General features: G+C 31.6%; 1 protein-coding gene across 2 annotated transcripts; it reads left to right on the top strand.

Moving 5' to 3' along the window:
* Positions 1-9,914: 9,914 nt before the first annotated feature.
* On the top strand, positions 9,915-15,789 carry LOC139097383 (segmentation protein paired-like). 2 transcript variants are annotated; one of them, XM_070649196.1, is made up of 7 exons: positions 9,915-10,277; positions 12,124-12,180; positions 12,246-12,376; positions 12,780-12,882; positions 13,084-13,215; positions 14,510-14,899; positions 14,961-15,789. In XM_070649196.1, exons 1-7 carry the CDS (start codon positions 10,202-10,204, stop codon positions 15,602-15,604), a joined length of 1,533 nt encoding a protein of 510 aa, XP_070505297.1. In that variant the 5' UTR covers positions 9,915-10,201; the 3' UTR covers positions 15,605-15,789. The 2 variants fall into 2 exon arrangements, with proteins under 2 accessions (XP_070505297.1, XP_070505298.1); XM_070649197.1 differs by lacking the exon at positions 13,084-13,215.
* Positions 15,790-16,337: the final 548 nt, after the last annotated feature.

Below are 16,337 nucleotides of genomic sequence, written 5' to 3'. Positions count from 1 at the left end.
CAATTATGCCGAACTAATTTTCATTCCATTTGTGAGAAGTAGAAGTGATCTTTGAAGCTTGAAATCAAACTTTAATCAGCAGACCTAAAGTCAAGATCACATCCTTCATGATTCATAATAAATATGTTTTTATAGCTATACAATTATATTCATGAATATTGAATGGCAATAAGAAAATCATTCGACTGGAACTTGTGGCTTTTTTGCGTAATTTTTTGTTTTGTTTTTGTTGTTCCTTCATATAATTATTTTTAATCTCCTCCAAACTATTCTTCTGCTCTCATTGTTTCCAATCATCAATTTCAATTTGCTGTACATTTCCAATAAAGTCTCAATGTGCATTTCTATTGTTATAAAATTTCTATCGTTTCTAATTCCAACAACAACACTCACTTACTCAGCCTTCTTTTCTTCTCATAATGCTCACCATCCATTGAAACAAAAGAAGAAAAACTACCGTACCATAGTTTTAAAACAATTGCTATTTACTCATTTTTATTTCTCAATTTATTGTCACGTCCCACTATTCTTCCAACTCAATCATGCGATCCACAATGGACGATTATTTTCATTTTCATTCTTCTTGTTCTTTATCTCATTTATGGTCGGTCCACTTTGCAGGTCAATTTCCGTTAAGCTATTACCTACTTGATGTTGGTTTATTCTAAGGTCGAGATATGAAGTCTGGCAATTTCTAGAGTTGTTAAACTACCAACAAGATTAAGTAAGTATTAAGCATTAATCTTAGAAATGACAAACATGCTTATCTCAATCACCAAGGAAATCAAAAGTTCTTGATTTGGTTTTTCTCGTGAAATTATCGACTATGTTGTTATGCAATGCTTGTTAATTTTGCATGAAAAATATTTGTCGGCTACGATAGCCTTTTAAAAATGAGTTTATGGCATGAGAATTTAAAATTAGTTTTGCTTCATCAATTAAATTATTTCCACTTGTTAAATGTATTGTACGTCCATAATAAATAAAATTTTAAATTGATATTTAATCTATGCTTAGCTTTATGTATATTGAATTGTGAATTTGTTAAGAAATAAATCATTTGTTGTGCTGATAAGAAGCTATAAGGCTAAAAAAATCTTGTGAATGAAAAACAAATGCAAATCTTTTGTACGAAAAAGTCGTGAACGGATTCATGGTAAATTAAATTCGTCACAATTCAATGTTTAATATATATGCTACTAACTGCCGTGCTGCTTATCAATAGAAGCATTAAATGTGTCACTAACAAACTATTGATTAAAATCAGAGAATGAATGCATAAAATGTATGCTTAATAAATATTTGTGTTTCTTGATCACATCTATCTCTTTTCATGTTCATTTTCACTTTAACTCCGCCCAATTATACTTTAAGCTTCCAACATCCATTTTTGATTTACAAATGTTTACGAATCGTGAATTTTAACTTCCACACAAAGGCATGCGTGAGATAAAAGCAACAAAAATATTATTTTTACTACAGGATTCTAACATTTTTAAAAGAGATACAGGATCAATAAGATATCAAATAGATATGGACATCTTATCATGTATTTATCTATGTTGTTGCTTTCTTTATGTTAATCAATGTTTGTTAGTGAACCTTACATTAATCTGACTGAGATCTACTATAATTCAGACGAGATAATTTGGATAGCTTTACTATTTTTAACATACTTGATATATAGCTCGGATGCACGATTTATTTAGCGGTATCAGGGGATACCACGAGAAGGAATACATTTAACATTTGGTCAGCTTCGGAGTCAGACTTTGGCTTAACCAATTCCCCAGTTAACATTCGGAATAATTTAATTTGCCCATAAAATTAGCAATACATTTCAATTTAATTTTTGATGATTAAATACCTGACCCATTCCTTCATCAAATGTTGTCTAGAGTTCTAATTTTGTCTTCATCTTGTTCATCAAACAGGTGAAATAAGTATACTCTTGAAAATGCATGTTTATGTTAATGGCAGGACTCAAACCGGCAGTATTCGTACTATTCTACTACATTCGATCAGTGGTAAAAATCAATATATTTACGGCACATCAGTATGCTCTATCACTGCTATTGATGATAGATTCAAAGCAAACAAATTTGGCACCAATTTCAGAATTTTCAAATCCATTTTAAACGAATGCCTTTATAACGGAAATTGACCTGCAAAGTGGACCGACCATAAATGAGATAAAGAACAAGAAGAATGAAAATGAAAATAATCGTCCATTGTGGATCGCATGATTGAGTTGGAAGAATAGTGGGACGTGACAATAAATTGAGAAATAAAAATGAGTAAATAGCAATTGTTTTAAAACTATGGTACGGTAGTTTTTCTTCTTTTGTTTCAATGGATGGTGAGCATTATGAGAAGAAAAGAAGGCTGAGTAAGTGAGTGTTGTTGTTGGAATTAGAAACGATAGAAATTTTATAACAATAGAAATGCACATTGAGACTTTATTGGAAATGTACAGCAAATTGAAATTGATGATTGGAAACAATGAGAGCAGAAGAATAGTTTGGAGGAGATTAAAAATAATTATATGAAGGAACAACAAAAACAAAACAAAAAATTACGCAAAAAAGCCACAAGTTCCAGTCGAATGATTTTCTTATTGCCATTCAATATTCATGAATATAATTGTATAGCTATAAAAACATATTTATTATGAATCATGAAGGATGTGATCTTGACTTTAGGTCTGCTGATTAAAGTTTGATTTCAAGCTTCAAAGATCACTTCTACTTCTCACAAATGGAATGAAAATTAGTTCGGCATAATTGAGAAAAAAGTCAGCAGATGATGTCATACTGTTAAAACCAACAAATCATGGAAGATAATCTTTTTATTATGGGACAATCCTTTTTTCTGCTCAAATTTATCTACCTACAATCTTTTTTGAACCAATTTATGCACTTTACCTCTTACTATGCACATACAACATCGACCACCTTAATCTTTACGTCCATAAAATATTTGTATATTTACATTTCTAACAATCCCATACAGAAAGATGAGATTAAAGTAGAATTTACATGAAAATCCAATAAATAAGACAATACTGCAGTATCGAAATATTTTCATCCTTTCTGCTGCCTTCTTTAAGTCTTCCTTTTTGTAAATAATATTTATTTCACACTCTTATTTGACCTGCTGCTTGTTTTTTCTCTTTCGAGTTAATTTGCTGTCAATTAACAGGCAAGCAAGCATTGATTTCATTAATTAATCTTTTAATTTGTCATTTAAATAGAAATTATTCAGCAGTGCTCATTAAAAATTCATTTCAGTATGACGTGACTAACACCAAGCAGATCAGATATCAAATTACATAATTTGCTTCTCATTTCTTCTCATCATCATCATAAAAAACCAACGTCAGTGAGAAGCAGCTACAAACTACAAAGTGTTTTATTTTAACTTAATTAATCGCTCATTTCACATCAGAAATTTTATTTCCATCGCTCTTTTTGGATCTCAAATTTCATTAATTTTCGCGTTTCAAGACAGCACCAACATAATATAACATAATACAATATGATATGAGGAACATTAAAAAAAACGGTGTTAGTCGGGTGATTCATCATAAATAGATCATTAATTATTTTATTTTTAGTCTTTTTCGATTCTATCCTTCAAGCTACTTTCTTTCCTTTTGATCTTTTTGAATTCTTTGTTCCTCATTCCTTCACTCTGAATGCTCGCTTGATCCTTCGTATTCTTGAATCAACGGATAGGATTCAATTGGTTGCTCTGAACTGGAATATCTGAAAATAACTAGAGCTGACTAGAAAAGTAGCACTGCCTGCTCACGTTCGAATTTCCCATATATCTCACATTTTAATGTGATTCGTGCATCTACAAGACTTATTGAAAATCTATCTAATTTTCTTCTTATTGCTTATTTGAAAGAAATTCGAAATAGTTTTGAAAAAGTCTCAGACTAAATGATTTGTGGTGTGTAGTTGTTTACGATGTACATGTTGGATCAAGTGTAAAAATTGTAATAATAATGATAATAACAATATTGGGCGAATGAGAAAGATCTGCTGTGTATCAAATGGCTCAAATCGAACAGTAGCGGAACTAAATTCATCTTCAAGCATCATTATTTATTGAGATCAACTGAAATTGCCTACGAAAGTCAATGATGCTGACTGATTGAGAAATTTCCTTAATGTATTATCAATCAATTAATTAAATTTTCCCATGAAGACCTTACGCAGTCAATTTTATTAATTCCGACCACGAAATGTTTGTTAATTGATAATTTTTGGGATGATACTGTTTACTATTTCTTGTGGTTGTTGTTGTTGCTGCTGCTGCGGTTGACGATTATTAAAATTAATCGAGTGATAATTACTCGACACTTTTCAGCACAGTTATGCTTCTTGAAATTAATTCATTTGATTTAAATTCCTCCATCAGAACCGCAGAAGCAGCAGCAGTATGCAGCATTAATGTGTGTTGTCATGTTAATGGTCCAGAAATTAAATATGTCAAAATTTCTAAAACATGACTAAGATCACAGCTTTAAATGATAAATGGAATTTCGTCAGAATATTTAGTTGAAGCATAGCTAGCTATGCGGCGACGATTTATGCTTGCCAGAATTTGATGCGTTCAAGTGAAATGCTACTTCCATTGACTCTTAATTTGTCGACCACACACCATACTTTTTCCTATTTTCTTCTTGTCGACAACGATTCGGTGCTTTAAAATGTTTATTTTCTTATGTTGTTTTAGAGGCATGAAAACCATTTGAAATAAATTTTGCGTGCATCACTCTCGTTTTTGTGCAAATTGTGCTTGACTAATCTCCTTCAATTTCTGCATGGTTTGGAAGTTTTTCTTTTAGGTGCTTTTGGGATGTTTCTATTCCATTTCTTTCCTAAATCTCAAATTTCCAGTTACAAAATTGCGTAAAATTTTTCAATCATTATCGACGTGATTTCAGCTCTTCTCACGTATCTTAATTTCAATTTTCGTGATCTCAAAATGAAATGAAAATAAAGAAACGGGCAGCACTAGAAGTGAAGTGAAAAAAAGTTTCCGGCAGTAGGTTTATGAACAAAATGACAGCAGGATATGGAAGGTAATAGAAGTTGCCGATGAAATTAATCAGCATGACGCTTTACATGATTCACATATGTTAGCTTTTATCTGCATTTGATAAATTATTGTCGATGCTACCGATGATCATCATTATGAGTACGAGTAAGTAGCTAGGGATGTATGTGAAAATTTTCAGGAGGAAATAGAACTAATAATATTGATGACTTTTGTGGTTGGTTCTTCATCTCAAGACAAAATCATAAAAAATAGCTTCTTTTGTTTGCTGGATTGCTTTCGTCGTCAACACAACATTCAATGGATGTAATACAAAAGAAAGGTCTATAACATTAATGATCATCAATTGTCAGCACGGCCATTTCTATTGTTCTGATTCTTTTCAATCTCAATCATCATTTCCTCATCATTTGATGCTTTTCATCAAACATTATCACGTACAGCTTTTATTTTATATATCTACATGCTTAAGGCATAGACAGTAGCTACATATAAACAACAATATCGTGTTCCTTGATAGAATTTTAATTTCATGCATGACAATCTTCATGTAAATTCTTATTCACACGTCTTGTGTGATCATCATCATGATTATTCATTCCTCATGAGATCCTTAACATTCCATAATATTTGAATATTCATCATACAAGTCCTCAAATGAAAAACGATCAAATTGAAGCTGTAGAAGTCAAGTTGATGTGAGTGGATGAATGAATGAATGAAAAAATGTCGGCGCTGACTTTGTAAAGATGGACATTTGATTAAGTTTTCTTGATTTATCATCACCAAGTGATTTTGTGAATGAAAAATTCCAATCTCGGATGATGAGCAGCAGCAAAATAGAAAGAATTGAAATTGTATCGAAAAAAATACTCAGTCATTGATGAAAATGAAAATTTAGTTTAGATTAGATTGATATTGATACATAACATGAATGTTATAGTACAATGTTGGTAGCAGTCGATTGATGGAATGACGAATGAGTCAGTCACAACATGCCATATTCATAAAACTCATTTTTGAACATTCTAAACAATTGAGAAATTCGACAACCGAAAAAAATCAAATCAAGTCATAGCTGGCTGTATGAACAAAATATGTAGGCAAAGAGAAGAAGGAAAAAATTCTTCCACGGCTAATTTTCAATCAGCTACTGTTTTATTGTCTGCTCACCACATCATTCATACATAGATATTAGAAATATTTTTTGAAAACCTCACACCTCATACTTATTACTTGCTTACTTACTTACACTCCATTCATTCATTCATATTTCGTGCATGAACAGTAGAAAATAACAATCACGTCTATCAAGTAATAACTTTTCTTCATAATTTCCAAATTGCTTCTCATTCCTTCTGCTTCTTATTCTGCTCAACTTGTGCGATATTGAACATTCTCTAAACTTTCAAGTGCTGAGATTGAATGCAGAAAAGGATGATCCAGGAACAGGGAATGATCGGCAAAACTCAAAAATCAAACGGTAGCTAATAAAAGTTTGTGAAATTAATTAACTTTCTTATTGGACATGATCTTTGATCCAATTTATTTTCTTTCTTTTCCTTCCTCTTTTATTATTTGACTCCATCCATCCATCTATGATCACTGAAATGAAATCGAAACGATCTAAAAATAAAAATAAAAAACTTATTGAGTGACTTGATGATTGGAAGGCAATGGAAGCTCGGAAAAAATGAGAAAAAAAAATATATTTCCAAAACTTGCCATGTCATCAGTTTCTAATTATTTATTGAAAGAAATAAAATAACAGAAAACATGAGCAACGTCAGTGAAACGTAATGAATAATTTAACTTTATTTTGTAAAAAGTGCTTCTTTTGTAACACATTGAGAAGTCCATGCATTTTTGATGAGATCCCGCATTCAACTTTTTTCGGCATACAAAAAGCTTTGAATTTTTTTTAATCATGTTTTTGTATGATTTAAATTGATCAAAGTTGCTTTGTGATTCTTAGTCATCTTTTAGGATAGTGGTGGGCAACCTATGTGCTGCGGTACTCTAGTGTACCGATAAATTAATTTGGAAATGCTCTGAACAGTATACCCTGAATTGGTTTAGTCGAGGATTTCAACTAAAATGTACCGCGGAAAAAAGGTTGATCGCCAATGTTTTAAGGTTAATTTGCTAAAATCAATCTGGAGTAGTGTCAGAGATGTAAACATATTTTTTTCTAAGAATAGGTTCTGAATTGTTTTTTAATTAGGGGCGATGGTGGGTTTGTGATTTTTGACTTCGAAAGCCAACGGGAAAACAACTTTGATGCGAAATTTTGTATGCTTATGAAAACAATAACAGAAAACTTTTTAGAGCATGCCTATTAGGGAGTTGCATCTTGATACTTCTGACCCTCTTCCCATCTACAATTATTAGTTGTTTCAAAGCTATGGGGCCAAAATGGCTTGGTGGGAGATGTTTTTTTCCAATAATATTGTCCCCTAGATTAAAATCAAGCACTAGATTTGAATTATATCAAAAAGAATCACAATATTTTAGTATGCTTGGTTCCTAAATTTTGCAGGCCATTCTTAAATACCCAATTTGTTCTTTCCAATGAAAGGATTGAAAACAGAACCGAATTCTTCAAGCACAATTTTCATAAATATTCTATTACAACATCTAACTTCATCCCTGGCATGAGTAAATTATTACAAAAATGATTTGTCCTTGTTTCAGTTTCATGGGTCAATGATTTATTGTTTTATGGCTTTTTATTTCTCTTATTTTCGACTCATTCGTACTGCCTAATTGCTTTTCTGATTTATTCTTTGAGTTTTCTTTTTTCTTGCTCATTTAAAAGGATATACGAAGTAGCAGAAAGGAAAAAAAAATGTTTAAAGGAACTGATGAGGCAAATGATTTTTTCCTTAACGATTTCGAAGAGCGAAAGAAAATGAAAAAAAAAAAAAAATCTGATATGCACATTAATGCATTACCCATAAAGAAGGAGCAACAGAATCAATCCAGCTGAGAAGAAGGTCACAACATTATTGGATTTTTTTTCATGAACTACTCATGGAAGAAGGAACGAATCGGAATTTCTCACATTGAGTTCTGTTAACAGTTTCTATTGTTTTCATTCTAGCAAATATTTTCACAATATTGAAGTCCTTATTGGCTGATCATGTCTCAGAATAGAAGCAATGAGGGATTCTGTGAAATATTCAAGGATATTGTTGACATTAAAATGAAAAGAATAAGAAGGGAAAAAATGTGTAAATGACTGATTTTGGTGAGGAGTGTGAAATCGCGATTTTCTTCTGGATAGAAGCAATTTTTGAGGCCTTACAGATTCATTTCTCTTGTCATACTGTTTTCTGCAGCATTCTATATATGCATTTTGAAGGTTCTTTACACTTCTTTTGATCATTTTAAATGCATGCGAATTTCTAACTAACTTCATCATGTGTAAAGTCGTTTGTTTAACATGTTGAAGCATTAAATCCACTTCCAAAGACATGAATTGTACTCAAACATCAAACAAAAATCTTTTTGATGGCTTTGAGTTCCTTATAAAATAGAATAGACAATACTTCTGGATCCGCCAAAATGAATAGCTACTGTGATCGTTGATCTGCTTCAATCTAAATATTTCCTTGATGAAATTAAAAATGTTCTAATAACCATGCTTGTTTGCACACAAAAGTCCTTTCTGAAGTGCTTTTATCGCTGCACATCCAATGAGTTATATTGGCAAATCGTAGTTCCTTCACAATAAATTGAAGACATACATAATTTTACTGAATCTACTGTTATAATTTAATCTACGTTTTCTTTGACATTCTTATCATGCTGAGATCGTTTTATACTCGTGCAGGAGCTTATTTACGATTAATCTCTCTACATTAAGTTAAGATACAGAGGTGTGATTAAAACACATGACAAATCAAGGTACATACAAAGTACACTCGAACGAAATTTTGCAAACTAAATTTGTGAATATAAAATTTTAAAATTTCAGACAAATAGCAATAATTTGATCGTTTTTAAACATGAGATAGTTAGACTAATAAATAATCCAGCATTTACAATGTTTCTGTACTAATAGTTTTCAACTTAAAGAAAATAATTTTGCAATTCAAGAGGTTGACAATTTTCTTTCAGTGTTAGTATTTACAATAAATTCAAATTTTTGACAATTAAAAAATGCAATATTACCTTTATAATGTGTCTATATGATTATCAATACATATCCTTTTGTAATTGCTTTCACGGATTTTGAAATAAATGAGATGTTAATTTATCCGAGATCAAAAACAGACTGAAAATTTTACATGAAAAGGGGGTTTCAACTAAGTATAATAAATATTATTCAAATTCCAAATGAACGTTATTACACAGCGAAGTGAAAGGAATAATTAATTTACAAATTACAGTCTTCAACATTATCTCAAGTTTATCCATAAATTGTCAACTTACAGCAGTTAACCAGAACATAAAATTATCTAGGATGATGTGGCCATAATTGAAGTCAATTAATTTATTATTTTATTCTCTCATAAAAATTTTCATAAGCGTTTCCACAATGCATTTTCGTAAGTCATCTATAAAATTTTATATGACTGCAATAGTCACATGAGTGTGAGCGAAATGTTCACATTTCTGTGCTACAAACATTCCGTCTCACTCTATCCAACATTCATTGCAATATGAAGTTGTTGAAAATGGGCGTATACATGGCAGTGCTTGGCTTAAAGCTATTTAGAATTGACTTTTCTTTCATCAAACAGACTACACAATGCCAGGCAACAAAAAATATTTATGGTTATTTCTCTTTTCAACTTTAATTTAGTTTTTAAAGTGCCTTCAACGTGTTCGGACGTAAATTTCATTGCCTCCTTTTATCGTATTTAGAACATTTATTTATTTTGGAGATTGTTGTTTCTTGCTGACGCAGTTGCACATTCTATTAAAAAACTTGGATAATCATCAGTTGGAAATAAAAAAATATTATGAAGTTTTAAAGAGACATTACTTGATAAAGACAAAGTGCTATAAGATATTAAAAATATATTGAATAATATCAAAAATATTGAAGTGACTTAAAGGAACTAATTATATATAAAAACAAAATTTAAATCCATATCGTGGTTAAATTTTTATGATTGTGTGAATGTTAAACATGACGATAACAAATAATTTTTCAAGTGCCGCAATGAGACCTTGTTTTAATGGATATTCTCTACAAGGTAAGGATCTTGATCATAATATCGATGAATACTTTCAAAGCATCAAGTTATTATACATCGGTGATTAAACTCAAAAACAATGTTGATAGAAGTCTAAACAGGATTTATTTGGGTCAATCAATATATCTAAAGATGAACAGTACAAAGACAATTCAGCTTAGCTATTTGCTTTCTTCAAACTAGAGATCGACATCGATCCAAATTTCATATTGAGTCGAGTCGGCTTTTCTATACAAAGTCCAAGTCTAGCTATTAAGATTTCCTCTAGTCTCGGGACCAAGACCGAGAGACTGAGGATTCAAATATACTTTTTGAAGTGAAACTTTGTGCCGCCGACATTTTTTGGAAACGCCATGAATCGAATGTCTTATGTGGACCAAGGTGTGCTGTGGCATAAAACCTTTTGGACAGCACTGCTCTAGACCTACACTAGGAAATCTTGGTATCGGCCTCGACAACAAGAATTAAAAATGAAATTTTCTAGATTTAATTGTGACAAAATTTAATTTGACATTGAGCAACAACTTCTTTTGAGGATTTCAAAAACGTCGGCATGATGTCAAAATTCAAAATCTAATTTCAAATAAAACTTGATCAAAATATCTTTAAAAATGGATTTGAAGGGATATCACAACTAAGATTTCCCAACTAATCAATTGATGAAACGCATTCTTGTCTTGACACTCGGAAACATCATTTTAAATTTAAAATAAGGATACAAAAATTCATAACTCACCTATTATGTAATTGAGCATGTTCAATTTTGTGACTATTTCCATGTTCCTTATCTATTCGGATTTATTGACCAAAACAGACAATTTAAGGAAGTTTTTCTAATTTCGTAAAGTTAGCGACAGGAATTAAAATTGTTAAAAAATCAACAAGCAAGAATTAAAAACAAATTAAACAGAATACCAAGTTTACGCAACTCTAAATCTATGAATTAAATGGAAATAAATTCAAATTCACTCCGAAGTATTCATTGCAATTAATGCTACAAATTACTTGCCAATTCAAAAAAGTATGCTTCTTTTTAATGCTCCACGTGATATCAATTAAGAGTCTATCCAATTAAGAATGTAAAAGAATTAGAAAAAAATTGTGTGAAGGTTGCATAAAAATTAAATTAAGTTTCAATCTCATCGGTCATTTAAGTCTCTCTTTTAATGCATGCCGTGGATGAGTTGAGGTCAACAATCTTATAAATCATATCACATCCCATTCTAAATGATATTTGATGATTTTTGACAAATTATCATCCTAATGGACCCCTCAATTTAACACTTTAGAACGTACAGCCTAGTCTATTGTGTTTATAATTTATGATCCATAAAGAAGGAAAGAAAAAAGGTTCTCGAGTAGTCCTGAATTTTAAGAAGTAAGAATGAAGAACAAAAGTTGGAAGAAGAAACCAGAAAAAATTACAGACATGTTGTCAATGAACAATTTCAATGGAATGGAATGGCACTGCAAGAGTAAAAGTCAGTTAAAGGAACAAGAAATGAGCATGAAATTGGAAATTTTCAGGAGAATCATAGGGAAATGATGAAGAGAATTTATTGCACCATTAGAAGTCGACTTCTTGGACTGCCATTAAGTCATAAAGGCATACGTAGTTTTTCTTGAAAGTCCTCTTTATGATTTTACAGCCTTACCTGATTTACCAATTGTGCATATTTAGGCTTCAGTTTTGCATACATGAGAAAATTTTCATATACAGTAGATTTATGATGTATTTTGATTTTTCACCAGAACTTCTAATTTATGCTGCTCAAAATTTCATCGAAATATACATACCCTTATGGCATGCAGATGTAGTAATAAGTTTAATTTTTCTTGCTTACAGGAGATATGTCCGCCGGCCAAGGAAGAGTTAACCAACTCGGTGGAGTCTTTATAAATGGTAAAATTGATTAAATTATGAAAATATGAACATAACTAATAATATTAATCTTTATATCCTATTAGGCCGCCCATTGCCTTCGCATATCCGTCTAAAAATTGTCGAATTAGCTGCCGCCGGTGTTCGTCCATGTCAGATATCTAGACAATTGCGCGTATCTCACGGATGTGTTTCGAAAATTTTAAACCGATATCAGGTAAGCTTACTTCAATTATTCAGCTATTGGATTGTCTATCACAAGATTTGATACAGCTTCCGGAATTACACAAATTTATTTAACCTCAATTGCATTCAAAAATTGATCATTCAATCCTTTTAAGGCTGTATAAGGCAAAGATTGATTGAACTATTTTTAAAAGGAGTAAGGAATGATACTCGATCCATTTTAAAGTACTCTAATATATAGGAATTAACAGATTTTGCAAAAAATAAACATTGAATAGCTTTTGTATTAATTATTGAGTATGAGTGATGTATCAATTCCTACTTAAGACATCAGTTTGTCGTAAAAAAGCAGTTCGGAAGCTAATACAACATCATAAATCCCCATTAAACCTTGATTTATCTAAACAATTATTAACATATTAATTTTAATTTAGGAAACTGGATCTATTCGACCCGGAGTAATTGGTGGATCTAAACCAAGAATTGCTACACCAGAAATTGAAAATCGTATCGAGGACTACAAAAAAGAAAATCCAGGTATGAATTTCCTTTTAGTTTTTCTGATCTTTAAATGTTTATGTTTGGAATGAAATGTTTGAAAATTGATTGAAGACAAGTTTTCCTTAAAAACTCACTAAAATGATGGAAAAATAAATTCACTAGTCTATGTAGGCACAGAAACAAAAAAAAAATCTTCCCAAAACCTAATAACTGATCCAAAAATATTTCAATTAACAGGCATATTCAGTTGGGAGATAAGAGATCGTCTAATAAAAGAAGGAATTTGCGATAGATCGACAGCACCTTCTGTTTCGGCAATATCCCGCCTCTTGAGAGGCCGCGATGATGAAAAGAGATCCTCACAAAACGGTATGCTTTGTTTTTACACATTTTGCATGATTCATGACATAATTTATCTTACTAAATGCTCCCTCTCGTCACTGAACTTATCGTATTCGTAATGTAAAGTCAGCATGATCATTCACAAATATCAAGAAAAAAAAATCCAATTAAATTATTTTGTTCCATTTGAGTTCCCATTTCGGATGATCCCTTTTGATCCCTCGAAAAAAATAAAAACAGACCAAAATATATCTTGTAAAGAAGCGAGTAAATTAGTTTTTAGCACCTATCGAACTGCCTTCCATCAAGGTCTTTCTTCAATCAATTTGTTCTCATGTTTCCACTTGCTTACTTGCCGACTTCTCTCTTTTCATTTTTTACATGAAATAACGACAAACATACAAAACAACCATCAACAATAGCAATAAGAATAAGAATAAAAAGACCCGAAAGGAATCGAGAATATTACAATAAAATGAAAAACTTATAAAGGTGCCAAGAATGATTTGTGAAATCTCATTTCTTTCTGTTTTTTTGTTGATTATTATTAATGACTCTTTTATGAACACACAACACATCCATTGATTGTTGCGGTAGCGACTTACTATATTAGTCAGAAACATTATTATTCTTTATCAGTCAGTCAAGTCAAGTCGGAGGCAATTAGAATAAGGTTTTGTAAGAAGAAGACAGACTGTAAAATGAAAGGAACGAGAGAGAGAGGTAGCAATGATGAATTGAAAGTCCTCTATGGCACATAAAGGCACAAGAAGAAATAATTACAGTTTCAATATAGAAAAAAAAGTAGCACACAATAAAAACATCATCAAAATGTACAATATACAAGTGTATATAGTTATACATAGGGGAAGTGAAATCAAGTAGCTATAAAGCTATTGTTACCGCCGTGCTTTTCATTGTCTGAAGAATAATAATAAAAAAAATTATTAAAGAATCAATTCAAGAAGGAAATCTAATTTATTTAGAACCTAAATTACCAAGAAAATGATTGATGGGATTTGTCAATCATTGACGGTAATGATTTTGCAGAAGCTTTTCATACTGCATATTGATTCGGAACTACTAAATTCATCCCAATAGTAATGATTCTCCCCAAGCCAATAAAACAATTACCGACGATATAAAATGTAATTAATCATGAAATACATCAATTTTATCTGACTTTCATAATGCTCATCATGCTGTACATACCCAACTACTCCATTCATTTCATTCATAAACTTTTTATTTCGGTTACTCAAAAGAGAATCAATGGAAAATTATTAATTTCCGTTTTCGTTCATTTTTTTCTATTGGATAGGCGAAAATCATGCTATGAAGCAATCAGATGGTGATTTATCGGACTGCGATAGTGAACCGGGCATTCCATTGAAGCGTAAGCAGAGACGATCGAGAACGACATTTACAGCAATGCAACTTGATGAACTTGAACGGGCTTTTGAACGTACACAATACCCTGACATTTATACACGTGAGGAACTTGCGCAACGTACAAAATTAACGGAAGCTAGAATTCAAGTATGGTTTAGCAATCGACGTGCTCGTCTCCGTAAACAGGTTGTTATTCCATCATCATCGAGCTACTCATCTATGGGATCTAATCCATTAGCTTATTCTACATCATCATCTGGATATTCCATTTTGCAACCATTGGCTGAAGCATCGCAATTTAGTTCAGCATCTTCACAAAGTATGTCTTAACAGTTAATAATGATTAAAGGCATTTCTCTAACAATTTTTATTTCTTACAGTGCATGACTTTTACTCATCGCATGTTCATCAAATGGCAAATCAAGCTCGTCAGTCACCACCAGAGCCATCTAATCATACTGCATCACCAAATGCTCTTCAAAATTCAAGCTCTTATTATCATCATTATCATTCGTCTCCAGCAGCTACAATTAGTCAAAATTCAGGTACAAATGCTGGCTATTCATCGCCACAAAATGTCAATCAAAGTGGATCAACCTTGAATGGAAATGAAAGTCCAAATTCTGTTGATCAATTTACACCTAATAATAATAACAACAACATCCAATTGCCTGATACACCAAATAGTTTGGTGACAACTATGATGGGACCAACATCTGGAAATAGCAACAGTAATGAAGGAACGAATGGAATTAATGAATCGCCAACTGAGAATGCAACAATAATTGCAAATAATAATAATAATAATTACAGTCCATGGTGTGCTACAACTGGACATCATCAACTTCCATTATCAAATTCACCAATACATTCCAGTTCTTATAATCATCATTCAGCTACTTTATATGGTGCTCATCATAATTTATCGTCGTCCTTATTGCCACATCAAAATATCTCAGGTTTTGCACATCCACATTCAGGAAAGAGCTTTGGAATGTCGCAGCCATTCTATTCTTGGTATTAAAGGAAATATTGCTGAATATCTTATATACATTTTAATGCTGGACATAATATATATTTTAATTATTAATATTATCTACTTCGTATAGTTTTTAAGCATGTCTGTAAAATAGTCTTTCATATTACTTTTAGCTGTAGATTTTAATCATATGTATGTACAATGTAGTTTCCTATACAAAATATATATTTTAAAATGCACAAACAAATGGAATTGTAAATATATATAAAGCAAAAATATAAATTTTCTGTGCACTGCATTAAGCATGATCAAAAATTATTAATAAAGGAATGTTAAAAAATAAAAGAACTGATGTTTAGCGACGGGATTTCCTAAATGGACAGAAGAATTTGCCAAAGCATGATGTTGTTTCAAAGCTGTGAAATGTTGATGCTCTTGATATAGTTCTAGGCATTGAGAGTGGTTCTGTGGAACTTGTTTTACTCATGCTCTGCCTTAACATCCTTTTGTGATATTCGTACGAAGAAGTGACAAAAAGTCGTTGAATTTGGCTTTGTTTGTATTGCAAAATTCCATCCATTGTGGCATTTAGTTCCGCTATTTTTCGATCAGCATCAAATTCTGAAGATTTCTTATCGTTATTGGTTTCATCATTTGGACTGTCCTCAAAAACTGATGCCATTACTGACTCTTCTGATGCATTAAAAGTGACGGGCTTCAATTCTTGTATTTCAATGACTGGTCTAGACTTCTGGTACGAACTTCCTGGCCGATTCAT

The sequence above is a fragment of the Chironomus tepperi genome, unplaced genomic scaffold, assembly GCF_022539635.2.
Source record: "Chironomus tepperi strain 1889 unplaced genomic scaffold, CSIRO-AGI_Ctep_v1 contig_421, whole genome shotgun sequence".
NCBI classification, from domain to species: Eukaryota; Metazoa; Arthropoda; class Insecta; order Diptera; family Chironomidae; genus Chironomus; species Chironomus tepperi.
This window is presented reverse-complemented; position numbering and strand designations above follow the sequence as displayed.

Coding starts and splice junctions, on each gene's coding strand:
- LOC139097383 (XM_070649196.1), top strand. CDS start 10,202: ATGTTAAACATGACGATAACAAATAATTTTTCAAGTGCCGCAATGAGA. Junction 10,278..12,123: donor TAATGGATATTCTCTACAAG/GTAAGGATCTTG, acceptor TCTTGCTTACAG/GAGATATGTCCGCCGGCCAA. Junction 13,216..14,509: donor AAAGAGATCCTCACAAAACG/GTATGCTTTGTT, acceptor TCTATTGGATAG/GCGAAAATCATGCTATGAAG.